This window comes from Stenella coeruleoalba (genome assembly GCF_951394435.1).
Source record: "Stenella coeruleoalba genome assembly, chromosome: 7".
NCBI lineage: Eukaryota > Metazoa > Chordata > Mammalia > Artiodactyla > Delphinidae > Stenella > Stenella coeruleoalba.
In genome coordinates, this window is record NC_137153.1 from 105536561 (window position 1) to 105552940 (window position 16380).

The following is a 16380-nucleotide window of genomic DNA, read 5'->3' on the forward strand; positions in this document are numbered from 1 at the left end:
GTACCTAAGACGGGGCCTGGACTGGTGGACACTCAAGCAATTACGTGTAGAATAAATGAGCTATTGTATTCTTAATACCTATCACAGACCCTGCTGTGGGGTGTGGGCTCTGTGCGTGCTGGATAAACGTGTCACTGAAGTAGCAGGAGGGGAAGGATGAAGAGAGAAAAACCATGATTTCCTGGACTTTAAGCCCCATAGACGAATAGTAGCTAACTTATTGAGTACTGACTTCATACAGACATAATATTTGCATGATCTCCTAAAATCTCAGAACAGCCTAGTGAGGAAGGTACTATGACTGTGTGCGATGTACACACCGGGGCCCTGAGGCTTAACGAGGCTAAGGGATTAGCCTGCGGTCACATGGCTCCTAGGGAGTAACGCTGATGCTAGAACCGGTATTCTGTTGCCTCTAGTGCCCTTTTTAACCACCATGCTCTTGTCCCCTGAGTCGGTGAGTTGGCCTGTGAGATATCAGGAGACCTCCTGTGCCTTCTGAGTCCTCACTCCTTCACTTCATTCAGGCCTCTGCTTTACTGTCACCTCCTCTGAGAAGCCTGCCGGGGCCACCTCATATGAAGGAAGACTTTCCAATTCCTTACCCTGCTTTATTTTCCTCCATATCCCTCACTACCACCAGAAATATATGTTGGCTTTCTCGTGGCTGCCTCCTCGCCCCCGTCCCTTCCCAGAAGGGTGAGCTCGACGAGGGCAAGGGCCTTATCTGCCTTGTTAACTGCTATGCTGCTAACATCGAGCATGGTGCCTGACACATAAAGGTGCTTGCCATGGATTTATGAAACGACTGGAAGGATGGCTGGATGACCTTGGGCCCATTATTTAAATGTCTGTTTACCGTCTGATATTCTCTTTCAAATCCTCATTCTCTGCCTCTGGCTTCTTCACCTGTCAGACGAGATACAGATACCAGACCTGACACCTCCCAGAATGTACGAGAAGCATCAGGACAAGTTTGGGAGCTCGCCAAAATAAACAATATCATCATCATCATCATTATTCTCAAACACCTATGCACGTCCTTGTGTACACAGATCTTTTGCCCCGCCCAAGGGTAAAAGTCCAGGTCACTGCCAAAGGCTCCCCACCTTGCCAGGGCTGGGACGCACAGCTCAGCCTCAAAGTCCCATCTTTTGCCATTCCCAGGACAAAGGTCTCCACTAAGACAAGTTGGTGTTAGGTAGACTTAAGACTGTTTTTGAACAGGGAAGCAGGGGGCAGCTTTTTGGTAGCACTGTTTCATGGCAACATTATTTGGGGGAAGTCATTTTGTCTCAATTACCTCTTAACACAAAACCAAAGTGAGGGTAATACCAGGTCTTAGAGGGTACTTGCTAAGATGGAATAAGCTAATGATTTTGAAAGTCCTTTGTGAAGTGTAAAGCTTCACACAGATGTAGGGCCCTAAGCTTAAGGGGAAAAGCCGGGCTGGGCAGTTCAGACCTGACTGAGAATTGGGAGCATGGGAGGATCTGGAGCAGGAAAGAGACGCATGAAGACGTGGTCTTTGGGGAGGGAATCTGGTAGTGTGTACACACAGGCTGGGGCTCCAAGGTGCCTTTTTCCCTTCTAGACTCTGCCTGGGGAAGAGCGAGGTAGAAGCTGCAGGGTGAGGAATCCCCTTTCCAGCATCAGAAGGCAGTGGGGCTGGCAGGGAACGGGCCTGGGTGACAGGCACCGCTTGTGCCACCCTGATTAGCTGGGAAAATGCAAATCTGCACTTCCTTCCCCGCCACAGCTAACAAGATAATGAATATTTTCATCAGCTGCAGAGAATACAAACATCTGTAGGAACACCAAACCTACTCTCGGGGGTGGGGGGAGGAGGGGAGGAAACGGAGGTGGGGAAACGCAGCTCCTCAGCAGTTTTAGGGAAGAAGAGATGTGCTGAGATGCTCGAAGGGTGGCGGGGAACTCGGAGCCCTGGCTGGCGCCTCCTGCACATGGCACGGTGGGAAACAGATAACTCTCGACCACAACCTATGGCCGCTGCTCATTCAGGGTTGACGTGCAGTCCTGGGTGGACTTTGCTCATAGCGCCCCACCCTCCCTGATCCGTCCAGTGGCAGCTGCATCCGTCCCCCACCCGCCCACTGACCTACTCCACAAACATTTACTACTGGGGGCCAGGAATGAACCTAGGCTCCAGGGGCATACACATCCCTTGCCCTTAAGAAGCTCATTCATTTACTTGACTATTAAATGTCTATTCGTGAAGTGCCTACTCTGTGCTGGGCACTCACATTCTAGTCAGAGAGACAGATATGTGAACTGGTACCTAGTGAAGGAGGGCTCTGATAAGAGGTGAGAGCAGCGGACCACCTAACTCTTCTGGAGGAAAGAGGTTCCAGGAAGACTCCTGGAGGAGGTGATAGACACCTGGTGTAAATCAAGGATGAATTAAAGTATTTCATGCAGAGAAACTGGAAGAGCATTCTAGATAGAGGGAACAGCATATGCAAAGTCAGGGAGGCAAGAGGAACCCCATGGAACTCAGGGAACCACAAGTAGCTCGGTAGAAATGGATAGGACCAGGCAAGGCAAGGGCCAGGAGCAGTGATAGAGGAAGCCTAACAGGTGGGCTTCAACCTGATTACGTGGAGCCTGGTCCACCATGCTAAGGAGGCCAGACTTTCTCCTGGGCACAATGAGGAACTGCTGGCAAGTTCTGAGCAGAGGAGTGGCATGATCATACCTGCATGTTGGAAGACCACTTCGGCTGCAGTAGGGAGACTGGATTCAGAAGGAAGACCGGGGGGTGAGTAAGGGGGCTGATGAGAATTCCAGCTGGAGGCAGCCTGGCTCGTGTGCAGCACTGAGGAGGGCTGTTCTCTCGGGCCTAGCAGAACCCCCCAGATACAGACACGGCTTTGCCATTTAGCAGCCTCTGAGTTTGCAGAGCATGAAGAGCTATTAATAATAGTTTCAGTGAAGAGCAAATGAGATAGTGTGTCACAGTGACCTACAAGGTGTAAGACGCTGTAGAAATATTAGTTATCAGTTATTTACTTACAGCAGTACTATTAGATCTAATCATTACTTCACTCTGCTGTCTTTCTTCCCCATCCCTGATATCCAGAAACAGAAAATAGCACAAAATTAGAGCCTCAAAGGCTCCAGTTTTGATACTTACTGTCTGTGAACTTGGAAAGTTCCCTTAATTTCTGTTCCCTGAATTTCTGTGCTTCCGTTTCTGCATCTCTGAAATGGGCATAACATTCTTCTCTTTGCCTATTTTTCAGGGTTCTTACGAGGGCTAACCTGGATGGCTGACATGCAAGTGCTTTGCTTTGAAAAACATGAATCTTTAGCACCTTGAACGGGAAGCGGGTGGGTGTGAACTCCAATCCACTGAGCACCTCCACAGGCTTCACATTTCAGTTTAGTGGTTGGCAAACTACTATGGCCAAATCTAGCCCCCTGCCTGTTTTGTTGTGCAAGCCACAAGCTAAGAATTGTTTCTACATTCTTAAATCGCTGGGGAAAAAAAAAATCAAAAAATCATATTTCATGTGACATGTAAAAATTACATGAAATTCAAAACTTAGCGCCTATAAATAAAGTTTTATTGGAATACACCCACAACACACTAAGGGGATGAGTGGGGAGATGGAGTCATTGACACACTGTCTATGGCTGCTTTCCCCCTACAACAGCAGAGCTGGTTATTTGTAACAAAAATCACATGGTTGCCCCCACTATGGAAGGCAGAATGGAAATTCCTAAAAAATTAGCAATAGAACTACCACATGAATCAGCTATCCCACTTCTGGATACTTACCAAAAAAAAACCCCCACTAATTTGAAAAGATATATTTACAATAGCCAAGATATGGAAACAACCTAAGTGCCCATCAGTGCATGAATGGATAAAGAAGATGTGGAATATATACCCAATGGAACAGTCCTCAGCCACAAAACAGACGACATCTTGCCATTTATGACAACACAGACTTTGAGGGAATTACGCTAAGCGAAGAGAAAGACAAATACCACATATTTCACACATGTGGAATACAAAAAAATCTAATAAACAAAAAACAACAACAAAAACAAAATGAATGAACAAACCAAACCAAACAAAAAACAAACACACAGGGGACTTCCCTGGTGGCACATTGGTTAAGAATCCACCTGCCAATGCAGGGGACACGGGTTTGAGCCCTGGTCCGGGAAGATCCCACATGCCGCGGAGTAACTAAGCCCGTGCACCACAGCTACTGAGCCTGCGCTCTAGAGCCCGCGAGCCACAACTACTGAAGCCCGTGTGCCTAGAGCCCGAGCTCTGCAACAAGAGAAGCCACCGCAATGAGAAGCCCGTGCACCACAACAAAGAGTAGCCCCTGCTCACCACAACTAGAGAAAGCCTGTGCACAGCAACAAAGACCCAACGCAGCCAAAATAAATAAAAAAAAACAAACAAACACACAGATACAGAGAACAGAGTAGTGGTCACCAGAGGGGAGAGGTGGGGGGAGGGTAAAATGGGTAAAGAGGATCAACTGTATGGTGACGGATGGATTTGGGGTGGTGAGTATGCTGTGGAGTATACAGAAGTAGCAATATAACAGTGTACACATAAAACTTATATAATGTTATAAATCAATGTTAGCTCAATTTTAAAAAAAATAATCAGGTGGCTGCAAAACTCATTTTCTTTTTTTTTTCTTTCTTTTTTCTTTTTGTTTGTTTGTTTGTTTTGGCTGCGCCGAGCAGCTGGTGGGATTTGGGATTTTAGTTCCTCAACCAGGGATTGAACCTAGGCACTCAGCAGTGAGGGCGTGGAGTTCGAACCACTGGACTGCCAGGGAATTCCCCAAACTCATTTTCTATGAAGGACTCAGATATTTACTCTCTGGCCCTTTATAGAAAAATCTGCTGGCCCCCAGGTTAGCTATATTGCCTTATTTAATTATTGCAATCCTATGAGGTAAGGATTTTTTTTTTTTCTCTCCATTCACAGATGAGGAAACTGAGGCTCAGGGAGATTGGATCACAGGATGAAAACTGCCTCAATTCCGTGACTACTTTATTTCAAAGCTGAATCTCTTCTTACCTCATCCTGATTCTCCCCGATGGAGCTAATTTCCTCCTTCTCTGGAGGCACGCCCACTGCTCACAGGTCCAGCGGCTGGTTTCTTCACCAGACTACAAACGAAGTGAGGGTGAAGGCTGAGGACGCTGTGTTCCTCACTCTCTGCAACGCCTATCATGGTGCCTGGCCCACAGTCGGTGCCTGATAAATAAGAGCTGCCACTTCGGACACCTGGCTGAGGTAGCCATTCCGCTCTATCACACCGCCGCTCCGGCACGCACACCCAGCATTCGGTCCCCAGCCGCAAATTGATAAGGTAGATTCCTTTTCTCCCTTGCCTTTTTGAAAATGAGTATAAATCTGCCCCCGAGTGCAGCGATTTTGAGATGTCCGCGTATGCTCTGTTCACCGTCTCTTGACAGAAGCCCAGCAGTCAGTGTCTGCAATGCTGTGTTGCACGCAGCTTCCGTGATCCACGCCAACCTGTCTCTTCCTGCAGCTGCACGGTGGCTGGGAGCCCCTGAAAGCCACCTTCAAAGACCCGGAACTTCAACTTCTCCAGGCAACCCTCATCACTCCGACTAAAAACGGGCAAGAAAATCCCCACCGAGGGTGCAACGCTGAGAAGAAACACCGTCTGTGTTTGTTTGGGGTTGTGGAGTCAGGCAGGTGGCCCTGAATTCTTATCTCATCCGCACTCTAGCAGTGAGTTGCTGTATGGCTGGCCCAGGGCAAGAGGCTTCACCTGCTGAGTTTCGGTTTCCTTACAGGTAAAGTGGGGTTGCTAAAACCCAGCTGTCAGGGTACAGAGAGGACTGGACAGGATATGATAGACGAGAAAGCGCCTTGCAGTGTTAGGCTCACGGTAGAGTCTCAGTAAGTGCTACTATAGTTCCCTTGCTGCAACATGCAAAGCACTGTGCAAGGCCCTTGGGAGTGGGGTGATGGGGGGAAACAACCAGATAACTAAGCAGCGGGGAAGGCAAGAGGGCTGCAGAGGGAGCCCGGAAGAAGGGAAATGCGAATATAACTTTTACTAACGACGCTTGGGGCAGAATAGAGTGCTGGGCACACCCCTTAGAGGACCTTTTAATCCTTCCAGCCTTTCCATTATATAAGGGGGGGTCTCTATACATGGATAAGAACGCTGATCAGAGAAATTACATGGCTGTCTAAGGTCATACAGTTAGCATGGCAGGCACTGTGGTGCTCCACTCAGGTCCCCCTTCACTGTCGTCCCAGATGCTAGAACCAGATGCTAGGTGTGCTGTCAGCGTGCAGCCCTTTTAGGGACTGCTTTGGCCACAGAGAGTCACCTTGCCTAAGACCCTGCCCCTACCTGGGTACCCTGCACCCATGACTGCTCATTGCAAGCATATAAAGGATTAGACATCCGGGCCCAAATCAGGCCAAGCTGAAGGGCCAGTTCAGCCCAGAGCTCCCCATGGGGGTCGCTGAGGCTGTGGTTGAACCTGCAGTGCACTGTGACTTCTTCTGGGTCCCGCTCCACACCTACTAATCCCAAAGCCACTCCCTAATCCACATGCTGCTTATTGAACTTGGATTCTGCATCCTTAGCAAACCCAACTTGCAAGGATAGCTAGTGAGTGATGCAGGTAACATCTGAACCACTTCTATTCAGTCCTCAACTGGAACATCTTTTGGTGGATGACTTCAAGATGAAAGTCATTCATTCATTCATTTCAACTCTTCACTGAATCTTCCGAGAACTGTCATCCCCTCCTTCAGCCCTGCCTTCACGAACTCGGAGTACAACAAACTTACATTTACTGTTTCTGATATCACTATCTCTCCACCTTTATGTGAGTTCCGGCATCTGAGCATTTTAACTGCCCCCTGTTATTTTAATTGGAAGTTGAGGGCAGGGTCAATTTTTAAATATAATAATGGTCTAATGCAGGCATCTAGCGGATCCTCAGTTCTTCTGAAAGACCCCTCTGTGCCTCGGCATCTGCGTGTGTCTGCACACTGAGCCCCACCGCTCCGGCTTTGTCTACCTTTTCCCTTCACAGTTCTGTACGGATCCTCTTCATCTTTGAGAGACGCTGCGTGAAATGCAGATGCCTCTACAGTACGCTTGCTAATGACAAATGTGAGGGCCAAGACAGCATGGGGCTGAATTAGGGTAATTCAGCCCAAGAGGGTTCCTTCTGAGTGGAGGCCAAGTTCTACCTGAGAGCACCGTCGCATGCGGCAGAGTAGCCTAATGAAGCTTTCCTTGCAGAGAAAGCCCTGTTCCGCTTTCCCTGCATTAGTCTTCCAGGCACCGTGCAGTGGGAACCGGAGTCCTGGACCAGCCAAGCCCTGAGGCAGTCCAAATCTTCCTCCCCACAACAGTGGAGTTAAATCAGGACCAGCTGCCTTCCCTCTGGCTAAGACACTACATCTGGGACTTCAAATGTAAACTTGCTCAACCTTTCTTGAGGCTACGTGGCATCAGGAATCAACAGTTCAATGTGCATGCTTCTTGCCCAAGAGGTTTTGCTTCCTGGATTCATCCTAAGAGACAGTCAAATGTGCACAGCTGTATTTACAAAGATGCTTATCACAACATAGCTTATGATAGTGAAAAGCCGGCAAATATCTAAATGTCTATCAATAGGGGATTGATCCAATGCATTATAAGTCTGGGTAATGGAATAGGTGCAGGCATTAAAAAACATAGAGCTGATCTTTATAAATTAGAGAAAAAGCTTTAGGGGATATTTTTAAGTGAAAAAAAATGATGAGCATATACCGTGCCACCCTAGTTATATACATTTTTCTATATATAAAACGTGACTCTAAGCACAGGAGGACATTTGACAGGAGGTTCACAAATGTGAAGGTGGTCACACGCAGATAAGACTCCAGGGGATTTTTAACTTCTTTTTTTTCTACAAATATTGCTTGGATTTTCTACAGAAATATATATTAACTTTATGGTGGTGGAGAATAAAGGCTGTGGCCTTGGACAAATAATTTTCCCTTTCCATCTTTAGTGAAAAGAAGACTAATATTACCTACTAATAAGGCTACTAAGTATTCAATTAAAACTTACCTAAGTCACTTAAAACAGAGCCTAAGACAAGCCTCAAATGATCACTGGTAATAGTTAAAGAAGCAGGGATTGGGCAGACATCATGGACAAATGGCCTAGACCTGTGACCAGGAGATGTGTTGACATCTGGGCCAAACGCCATCCCTCCTATACCCACCGGTACACACTCATATACCGACACAAATATACACACTCACGTACACGTAAACACACACACACCAGCACCCATTCTCACATACACACATACACATAATTACACACAAACACACATATTCACACTCACATACCCATAAACACACACAACAAACACATTCAAACAAACACACATTCACACTCACATACACATACATACACACACGAGCACACATTCACATACACTTAGGCACACGCAGACACAAACAAATACTTAGGCACATACACGTATACATAGGGCACCTGGAGACACACATATACATATAAACACAAGCAAACACACTCACACACACATCTATATTCAAGCACAACCACAGTGGCACGCATGGCGAGGGCTGGGAGAGGACCAAGCCTGCAGCACTAACCACTGATCGGGCTGCCTGCCGCCCCCGACAGCCCGCCTCCGGCTGTGTCACGTCCCCGCTGCCTGCTTCTGTGCCAGCTCCTAGAGCTCGGTTCCCTGCGAACAGCGGGCAGGGTGGCTGGGGAGAGGGGAGGGTGATTGCTGTAGTTTAATTAAGCATGATGCCCAGAGACAGGCTTGGAGGATGCCCTGTAAGAGACATCCTGCTGAACTCGGAATCCCTGTTCTCTAGGCTAACGCAGGCCTGACAAAACATTTCAAAGCGAAAGAGAGCATTAGAACGAAGGAGCTGACAGCTCTTAATAGCACAGTAACAAGGAGACACTAATAACCAGCGTGTCTGTGGGCTGAGCAGCTCCGGAGACAGACACTACGAGGCTTCTTCAAAGGCACGTTGGCAATGCCTGGGCCTTTCTTCTGGTGTCTTCTGTCTTCCATGCATCACAGTAGAGGGACACACTCCTGGTGAACTGTGCTCAGAGCCCGCTCTGCGAGCAGGGGTCCCTGCAGCCAGCACTGTCGGATCTGACCTCAAGAGCCCCCCTGGGGTTAACGCTGTGGGGACCACAGGGTGACGGAGTCATGCGGCAAATAGGAAGGAAGGAAAGGAGGGCAGGAGGAGAGCGGAAGTAAGAAGGAGGGAGGGAGGGAGGGAGGGAAGAAAATCCCCCAGTTCCTGATTGCAGGTCTATAGGAAAAGAGAGCTCATTACTTCCATTAACAACCTGTGTAAATGCTGATGGTTTTAATTCTCTTTTCAAGACAAAAGTTACTAAAGACCTACGTTGGGTCAGACCTCGTGTATTGAAGATGAAAACAAAACAAAGCAGAAAAACAATGACCCTGTCTTCAAGCATGTAGTAGTCTAGTAGGGGAGTCATACAGGTAAAAAAAAAGATAAAGATAATATATTGTAAGCTCCCCAAATCCAGTGTTTTGTCTCCTCTTTCTGCCAAAAGTCCTCCTTATAAAGGAGTTATCACACTGATTCTGATTTCTCAGCTCTCATCCTCACTCAGCCCATTCCAATAAGCCTTTGGTCACATGCATTCCACATACCTCACCCTTACCACGGCTACCGATGGCCTTCAATTTGACAAGCCCACTGCTCTCCACCTTCATCGAGGGGACCTCAGAGCAGCAGATGACATAGATGACCAAACTCTCTTCATGAAGCATGTTCTGAGGACCCCATGACCTCCTCCCTCTGGTGTTTCCCCCTCCTGCCTCCCCAGCCACTTCTTCTCTGTCACCTTGGGTGGCCCCTTCTCTTGTCCCCATCCCTAACCTGTTCTGGCTCTTTTCACTATCTGTAGTCTCTCCAGGAAATCTTATCTCAAAGGACTTTTAAAAAATAATTATCTCCATGCTGGTGACTACCAATGGGTTAGTTCAGAACTCAACTCAGAGGTGTGTTTGCTCGTCAAGTAGTTATATCCTTGGGAGGTTGGATATACCTGACTTTAGCTGAAGATAGGCCCAACTGGCGCGCAGGCTTGGAAGAGAGCATACACGGAGCATGTGTAGGGAGAGAAGATAAAAGTACTGAGGATCAAGCCCAAAAAGGCTGGGAAGTGTCTACGGAGGTGAGACGGAAACCAGGGGTGTGCAGTACACAGAAACCAGGGAAGAAGTTTTCAAGAGACAGTGAACACCGGGGTCAAATCAATAGCAGAGCTGGTGTGAGGGAAAAAGTGAGAGGTGTATTAGACGGGCCCATGAGCAGGTGTCCCGGTGGCCTTGGGGGATGCAGTCCCTGTGGATGACAGGAGCAGACGCCTATGTGGTAGGTGGGGAGGCAAGTGGGAAGTGAGAGAGTACAGACCATTTGCATAGACTTCTCTTTCTAGAAGGCTGGCTGTGAATGGAAGCCATACGGTGGTAGCTGACGGCAACTCAAAGTGTGGGGAGCGGATGAGATGGGAGAAATGAACACATTTATGGGCTAAGGGGAAAGGATCAGGGGAGAGGGAGACATTTAAGGAAGAAAGAGGGTGGTTACTGATGATATATTTCTTAAAAGATTGGAGGGGACGAGATAAGTATTAGTTAGGAGAAGAAACACTTCTCCTAAGACAGGAGTGGGTGTGTATGAGGGTACGTGTGGAGGAGGTTTGGTTATGTCCTTACTTGCCTGATGGTCTCATATTTTTTTTCTTTAAAACAACAGGAGAGTGAAGAAGGCTGAGGCTGTGTTAGAGGCTTAAACAAGGGCTCTGAAGGTTTAAAAAAAAAAGCCACTGCAGGGATGGAGAGAAGGGAAGAGAACAGTCTACTAGAGCTGAGGACCCAGCTGATACTGGAGACCACAGATGAGTATTGGTGCCAATCTGCATTTTGGTGTGAATGATGCAAACTACCTGTGGCTAAATCAACTATACCCCAATAAGAAAAATAATAATAAAAAACAAACTACATGTGGCTGTCCCCAAGTTGGAAGGAAGGTAAGTGATGGGGTTGATTCAGGGCTGGGGAATCTATGCAAGACTAGTCCTTCCTTCACTTACTTCTTCTGCAGGACAACAATGACAGCAACAGCAGTTACCACTTCGTTGAGTGTTGGTCAGTTGCCAGGTACCTTACATACAGTATCTCTAATTCTCAGGATAGTACCGTAAAACCATTATGTGTTCTTCCCTTTTGCCCTGAGGAACTCAGTTCCCAGAGAAGTGATGTAATTTTCTTAAGGTTTTACAAGCCTGTCTGGCTGCAAAGCCCAGGCTCTCTCCCTTACTCCATAGCTTGTCGTAATCTTTGAGATGTGACTGTAGTTCCCATTTCCACCCACCCCCACCCTGAGTGTTTGCTTCTCTAGGATAAACAACTCCAGGCTTTGAACACTTCCTTATGGGACCTCATTTCCATTCCCCTCACTCTCCCATCGGCCCCTTCCAGTTTGTTAGTTTCCTGTTTCCAAACACGTGTGTTCCTGCATGCACTTTTTTCCAGGCGGTAATGAGTTCCCTATGGGAAAGCCAAGACTCCTCAGTAAAAAGGTCTTGAGAAGGACTCTCTGGAAGGTTTTCCCCAAGGACACATTCACAGGCTTCTATCTAGTTTTCTCCCTAAGCAAATATGCCAACTAGGAGGTCCTTCAAAGAGCCATGGATATAGAGCCCAGCATTCCATGACCTTGATCACCTCTCCACCTCTCTCTCCAAAGACTGACCCGCACGCTCCACAGAGATCAAACCATTTGGAGTCTTACGTGCTTTCTTTTCAAGTTTTGTGCTTCTTTACTTGCTGATCTCTCTGCCTGAAATATCCTTTCCTCTGTCCTTTCCTAACCACCACTCACTCTTCAAGATTCATCTCGGGCATCGCCTTTTAGAAACCCTCCCAGGTGGCCTGGCTATATCAGGTGCCCCCTGACTTTCACACTTCTTCTCTCATAACACAGAACAAGCAGAGGACGATGATTAAACAAGTGGGTGAGGGGCTGATTAGACTAGACAAGAGTTGGTTCAAGGCACTTACTACTTGTGTCACTTAACCTCTCAGTGTCTCCATTTCCTCAGCTGTAGGATGAGGGCAGTGTACACCAACCTCATAGTGTTACTGTAAAGAAGAAATAAACCAATCCCCTTAAAATAAACGAATCCCCACTTGACTTAGTAACAGTTGTCAAACATACCGTATTTAGTTTATGCTTATATCTACCCGACCAGCCTATGAGTACCAAGAAGGCAGGAAGAGCATCTAATTCATGTTTCCATCTCTAGCACCTCATTCAGAGTTGAGCACACAGTAGGGGCTCATGAACAAATGAATGGATGGATCTAAGTCACCTCTGTATACTGTCCTTGTAATCACATTATCTGAAATGACCTACTTCATTTCCATATGTTTTCAGAGAAGTTGAGGGATAAGATATATGTTCTTCATTTGCAGGGCAGGAGGCCTCCCCAAGAACTGGCTGGATGCTGGTGGGATTTGTGCATTGAGTGCCAAGCTCTGTCCAGGGCCACAGATAGTGGTGGTGGCCATACCCAAAGGGAATACAGTCACGTCCATCTAGAAGCGGCAAAGTCCAGAGGCCAGGCAGTCAAGCATGTAAGCAGACAAGAGAAGATCCAAGTCCCATGGAGCAGTGGGGGCTCAGCCTCAGGGTGAACTTTCCACTAGTTCTCATACACACAACCTTCCTCGTTGTTTATGGCTGACAGTCAATCCGAGAGCTCCATCCAGGTCCATTCTGATTGTTTGGTATCCATGCCATTACATTTTCAAAATATATTAGCTATTACCCTTTCTCTGAAACATAGGGAACCTAGGTTCCCAGCAGGACTGAGGTAAGTGATGAAGAACCTCAATTAGAGGTTTGCAGATCCAAAGGCTAGATTTTAGGTGGCCGCAAGCTAAGAGCAGAGGAGCAGAGTTCAGGCCAGGCAAAGCCAGCCATTGGGTTGAGTCAATGAATTAGCAATCTGAGCCCTGCTCCGTAAGCTCCCCCTGAGAAGACTCTACCAGCCAGCAGTTCACTATGGGTTAAAATGATCAGCCCTATTCCCAGGACTGCCTTCCCCTCAACCATTACCCCTCCAGCTCTTTTCTTCCCACAGCAGAGCCACCTGACTCCAGCCAGCAGCCTCCTCTTGGCTGCAGTCACCAGGACCTGATTCCAGTCAAAGGCAATTTACGAACCTCCAGGTCAGAGCTCAGGAGGCTTAACTTCACATTAGCACCGTGCTACTCATGTCTGTTACGCATGCACCCAGTGGTGGAGTCATTATTTCTTTACAGATGTGTTTCCTGCTAGCCTGAGGCTTGCCTAGAAGCAGTACATTGTTTTAAAAAGGGGGTGGGAGAAATAAAGAAAGGAATGCAAGGGGAAGAATTAGACTGGCTTCTGGTTTTACTCTAATTTCAGGAAACAGTTTTGGACACGAAGCCTCCATCCCATATCTGTCTTGATAGCCTGCCCAGCAAGCCATGTTCTTCTGATGATTGATGCTTTCCCTCTAGGAACTAAACCTCTATTTCTAAAATTTTATTCTTCGGAACATACCTAGTTCCCATTGCAAAGTTCTGGGCCCCAACTCTGAGCCACCATCTACTTGCACTGTCCACAGGGGCCTGTACTGAACTTTACAACCTGCTACAGTAAAGTATTTTCCTTTCCGGGAGTCTTCTGCCAATGCTTTGCCCCAGAGGTCTGTGGATTTGAAGGAGGAAATGTTGTACCCTAATGGGGATGTCATGAGGGAGAACAGGGGTCACAGCGAAGATAGCTAATGACAGGAAAGGTAGGTGGGACCATGTCTTCTTAATAAGAGAGCACTTGACCCAAGGGCAGGCCTCGAAGTAGAGGAATAAAACAGAATTCAGAATTCAGGTGGGGAAGAGGAGAGAAAAAGACATGGCCTGAGTGCATACCACACACCGTGAACTGTGAAATTATGTATATGATGTCACTTACGGTCCCCATCACCCCTTGCAGTAGAAGCCACTGCCTCCATTTTACAGATGAGAAAACTCAGGTTCAGAGAATAAGAGTCTTGCCCAATAGCACCAAGCAGGTAAGGGGTAGAGTCCAGAATAGAACCAGCTCTAACTGTAAAGCCATTCCTGCCTCCTGAAGAACCAGATCTCTGGTCTAGATAAACAGACTCAGGATGTCTCCGCACTTTTAAGACATGCCTTGTCAACATCCTCAAGAAAACTATCTCATAGTTTAAGAGAGTGGCCACTGTTCCCTCTGCTTACCTCAGCCCTTCCATGAAGAAGTTGTAGAATCATGGGCCATCAAAACTATAAGAACATTAGTATCTGCGAGAACAGTGGTTTTCTCATTTCTCTTTTTGCTTTCTTTTTTAACATCTTTATTGGAGTGTAATTGCTTTACGATGGTGTGCTAGTTTCTGCTGTATAACAAAGTGAATCAGCTCTATGTATACATACATCCCCATATCTCCTCCCTCTTGCGTCTCCCTCCCACCCTCCTATCCCACCCCTCTAGGTGGTCACAAGTATGGAGCTGATCTCCCTGTGCTATGTGGCTGCTTCCCACTAGCTATTTTACATTTTGTAGTGTATATATATGTCAGTGTTACTCTCTCACTTCTTCCCAGCTAACCCTTCCCCCTCCCGTGTCCTCAAGTCCATTCTCTACGTCTGCGTCTTTATTCCTGTCCTGCCCCTAGGTTCATTAGGACCATTTTGTTTTTAGATTCCATTTATGTGTGTTAGCATACGGTATTTGTTTTTCACTTTCTGACTTACTTCACTCTGTATGACAATCTCTAGGTCCATCTACCTCACTACAAATAACTCAATTTCATTTCTTTTCTTTTTGCTTTTTTTTTAAACATCATTACTGGAGTATAATTGCTTTACAATGGTGTGTTAGGTTTCTGCTTTATAACAAAGTGAATCAGCTGTACTATAAATATATCCCCATATCTCCTCTCTCTTGCGTCTCCCTCCCACTCTCCCTATCCCACCCCTCTAGGTGGACACAAAGCACCGAGCTGATCTCCCTGTGCTATGCAGCTGCTTCCCACTAGCTATCTATTTTACATTTGGTAGTATATATAAGTCCATGCCACTCTCTCACTTCATCCCACCTTACTTTTCCCCCTTTCTGTGTCCTCAAGTCCATTCTCTACATCTGTGTCTTTATTCCTATCCTGCCCCTCGGTTCATCAGAACCATTTTTTGTTTTAGATTTCATATATGTGTGTTAGCATACGGTATTTGTTTTTCTCTTTCTGACTTACTTCACTCTGTATGACAGACTCTAGGTCCATCCACCTCACTACACATAACTCAATTTCATTTATTTTTATGGCTGAGTAATATTCCATTGTATATATGTGCCACACCTTCTTTATCCATTCATCTGTCGATGGACACTTAGGTGGCTTCCATGTCCTGGTTATTGTAAATAGAGCTGCAATGAACATATTGTAAATAGAGCTGCAATGAACATTGTGGTACAGGTCTCTTTTTTGAATTATGGTTTTCTTAGGGTACATGGCCAGTAGTGGGATTGCTGGGTCGTATGGTAGTTCTATTTTTAGTTTTTTAAGGAACCTCCATACTGTTCTCCATAGTAGCTGTATCAATTTACATTCCCACCCACAGTGCAGGAGGATTCCCTTTTCTCCACACCTTCTCCAGCATTTATTGTTTGTAGATTTTTTGATGATGGCCGTTCTGACTGGTGTGAGGTTATACCTCATTGTGGCTTTCATCTGCATTTCTCTAATGATAAGTGATGTTGAGTTTCCTTTCATGTGTTTGTTGGCAATCTGTATATCTTCTTTGGAGAAATGTCTATTTAGGTCTCCCGCCCACTTTTGGATTGGGTTGTTTGTTTTTTTGTTATTGAGCTGCATGAGCTGCTTGTATATTTTGGAGATTAATTCTTTGTCAGTTGCTTCATTGGCAAATATTTTCTCCCATTCTGAGGGTTGTCTGTTCATCTTGTTTACGGTTTCCTTTGCTGTGCAAAAGCTTATAAGTTTCATTAGGTCCCATTTGTTTATTTTGGTTTTTATTTCCATTTCTCTAGGAGGTGGGTCAAAAAGGATCTTGCTGTGATTTATGTCATGGAGTATTCTGCCTATGTTTTCCTCTAAGAGTTTTATAGTGTCTGGCCTTACATTTACATCTTTAATCCATGTTGAATTTATTTTTCTGTATGGTGTTAGGAAGTGTTTTAATTTCATTCTTTACATGTAGCTGTCCAGTTTTCCCAGCACC

At 46.4% G+C, this 16380-nt stretch overlaps 1 protein-coding gene across 22 annotated transcripts in view; it reads right to left on the reverse strand.

Annotated features, from left to right (window-relative positions):
- ASTN2 (astrotactin 2) overlaps positions 1 to 16380 on the reverse strand; it is a 1502867-nt gene that overhangs the window by 264872 nt on the left and 1221615 nt on the right. The window contains exon 1 of one of the 22 annotated variants that reach the window (XM_079927223.1): positions 5078 to 6402. The exons of the other annotated variants lie outside the window; for them this stretch is intronic. Within the exon in view, the coding sequence (XP_079783349.1) occupies positions 5078 to 5082 (5 nt within the window). The 5' untranslated portion in view covers positions 5083 to 6402. Of the gene's footprint in view, positions 1 to 5077; positions 6403 to 16380 lie in introns of those variants that run through there. 22 annotated transcript variants of the gene reach the window in all.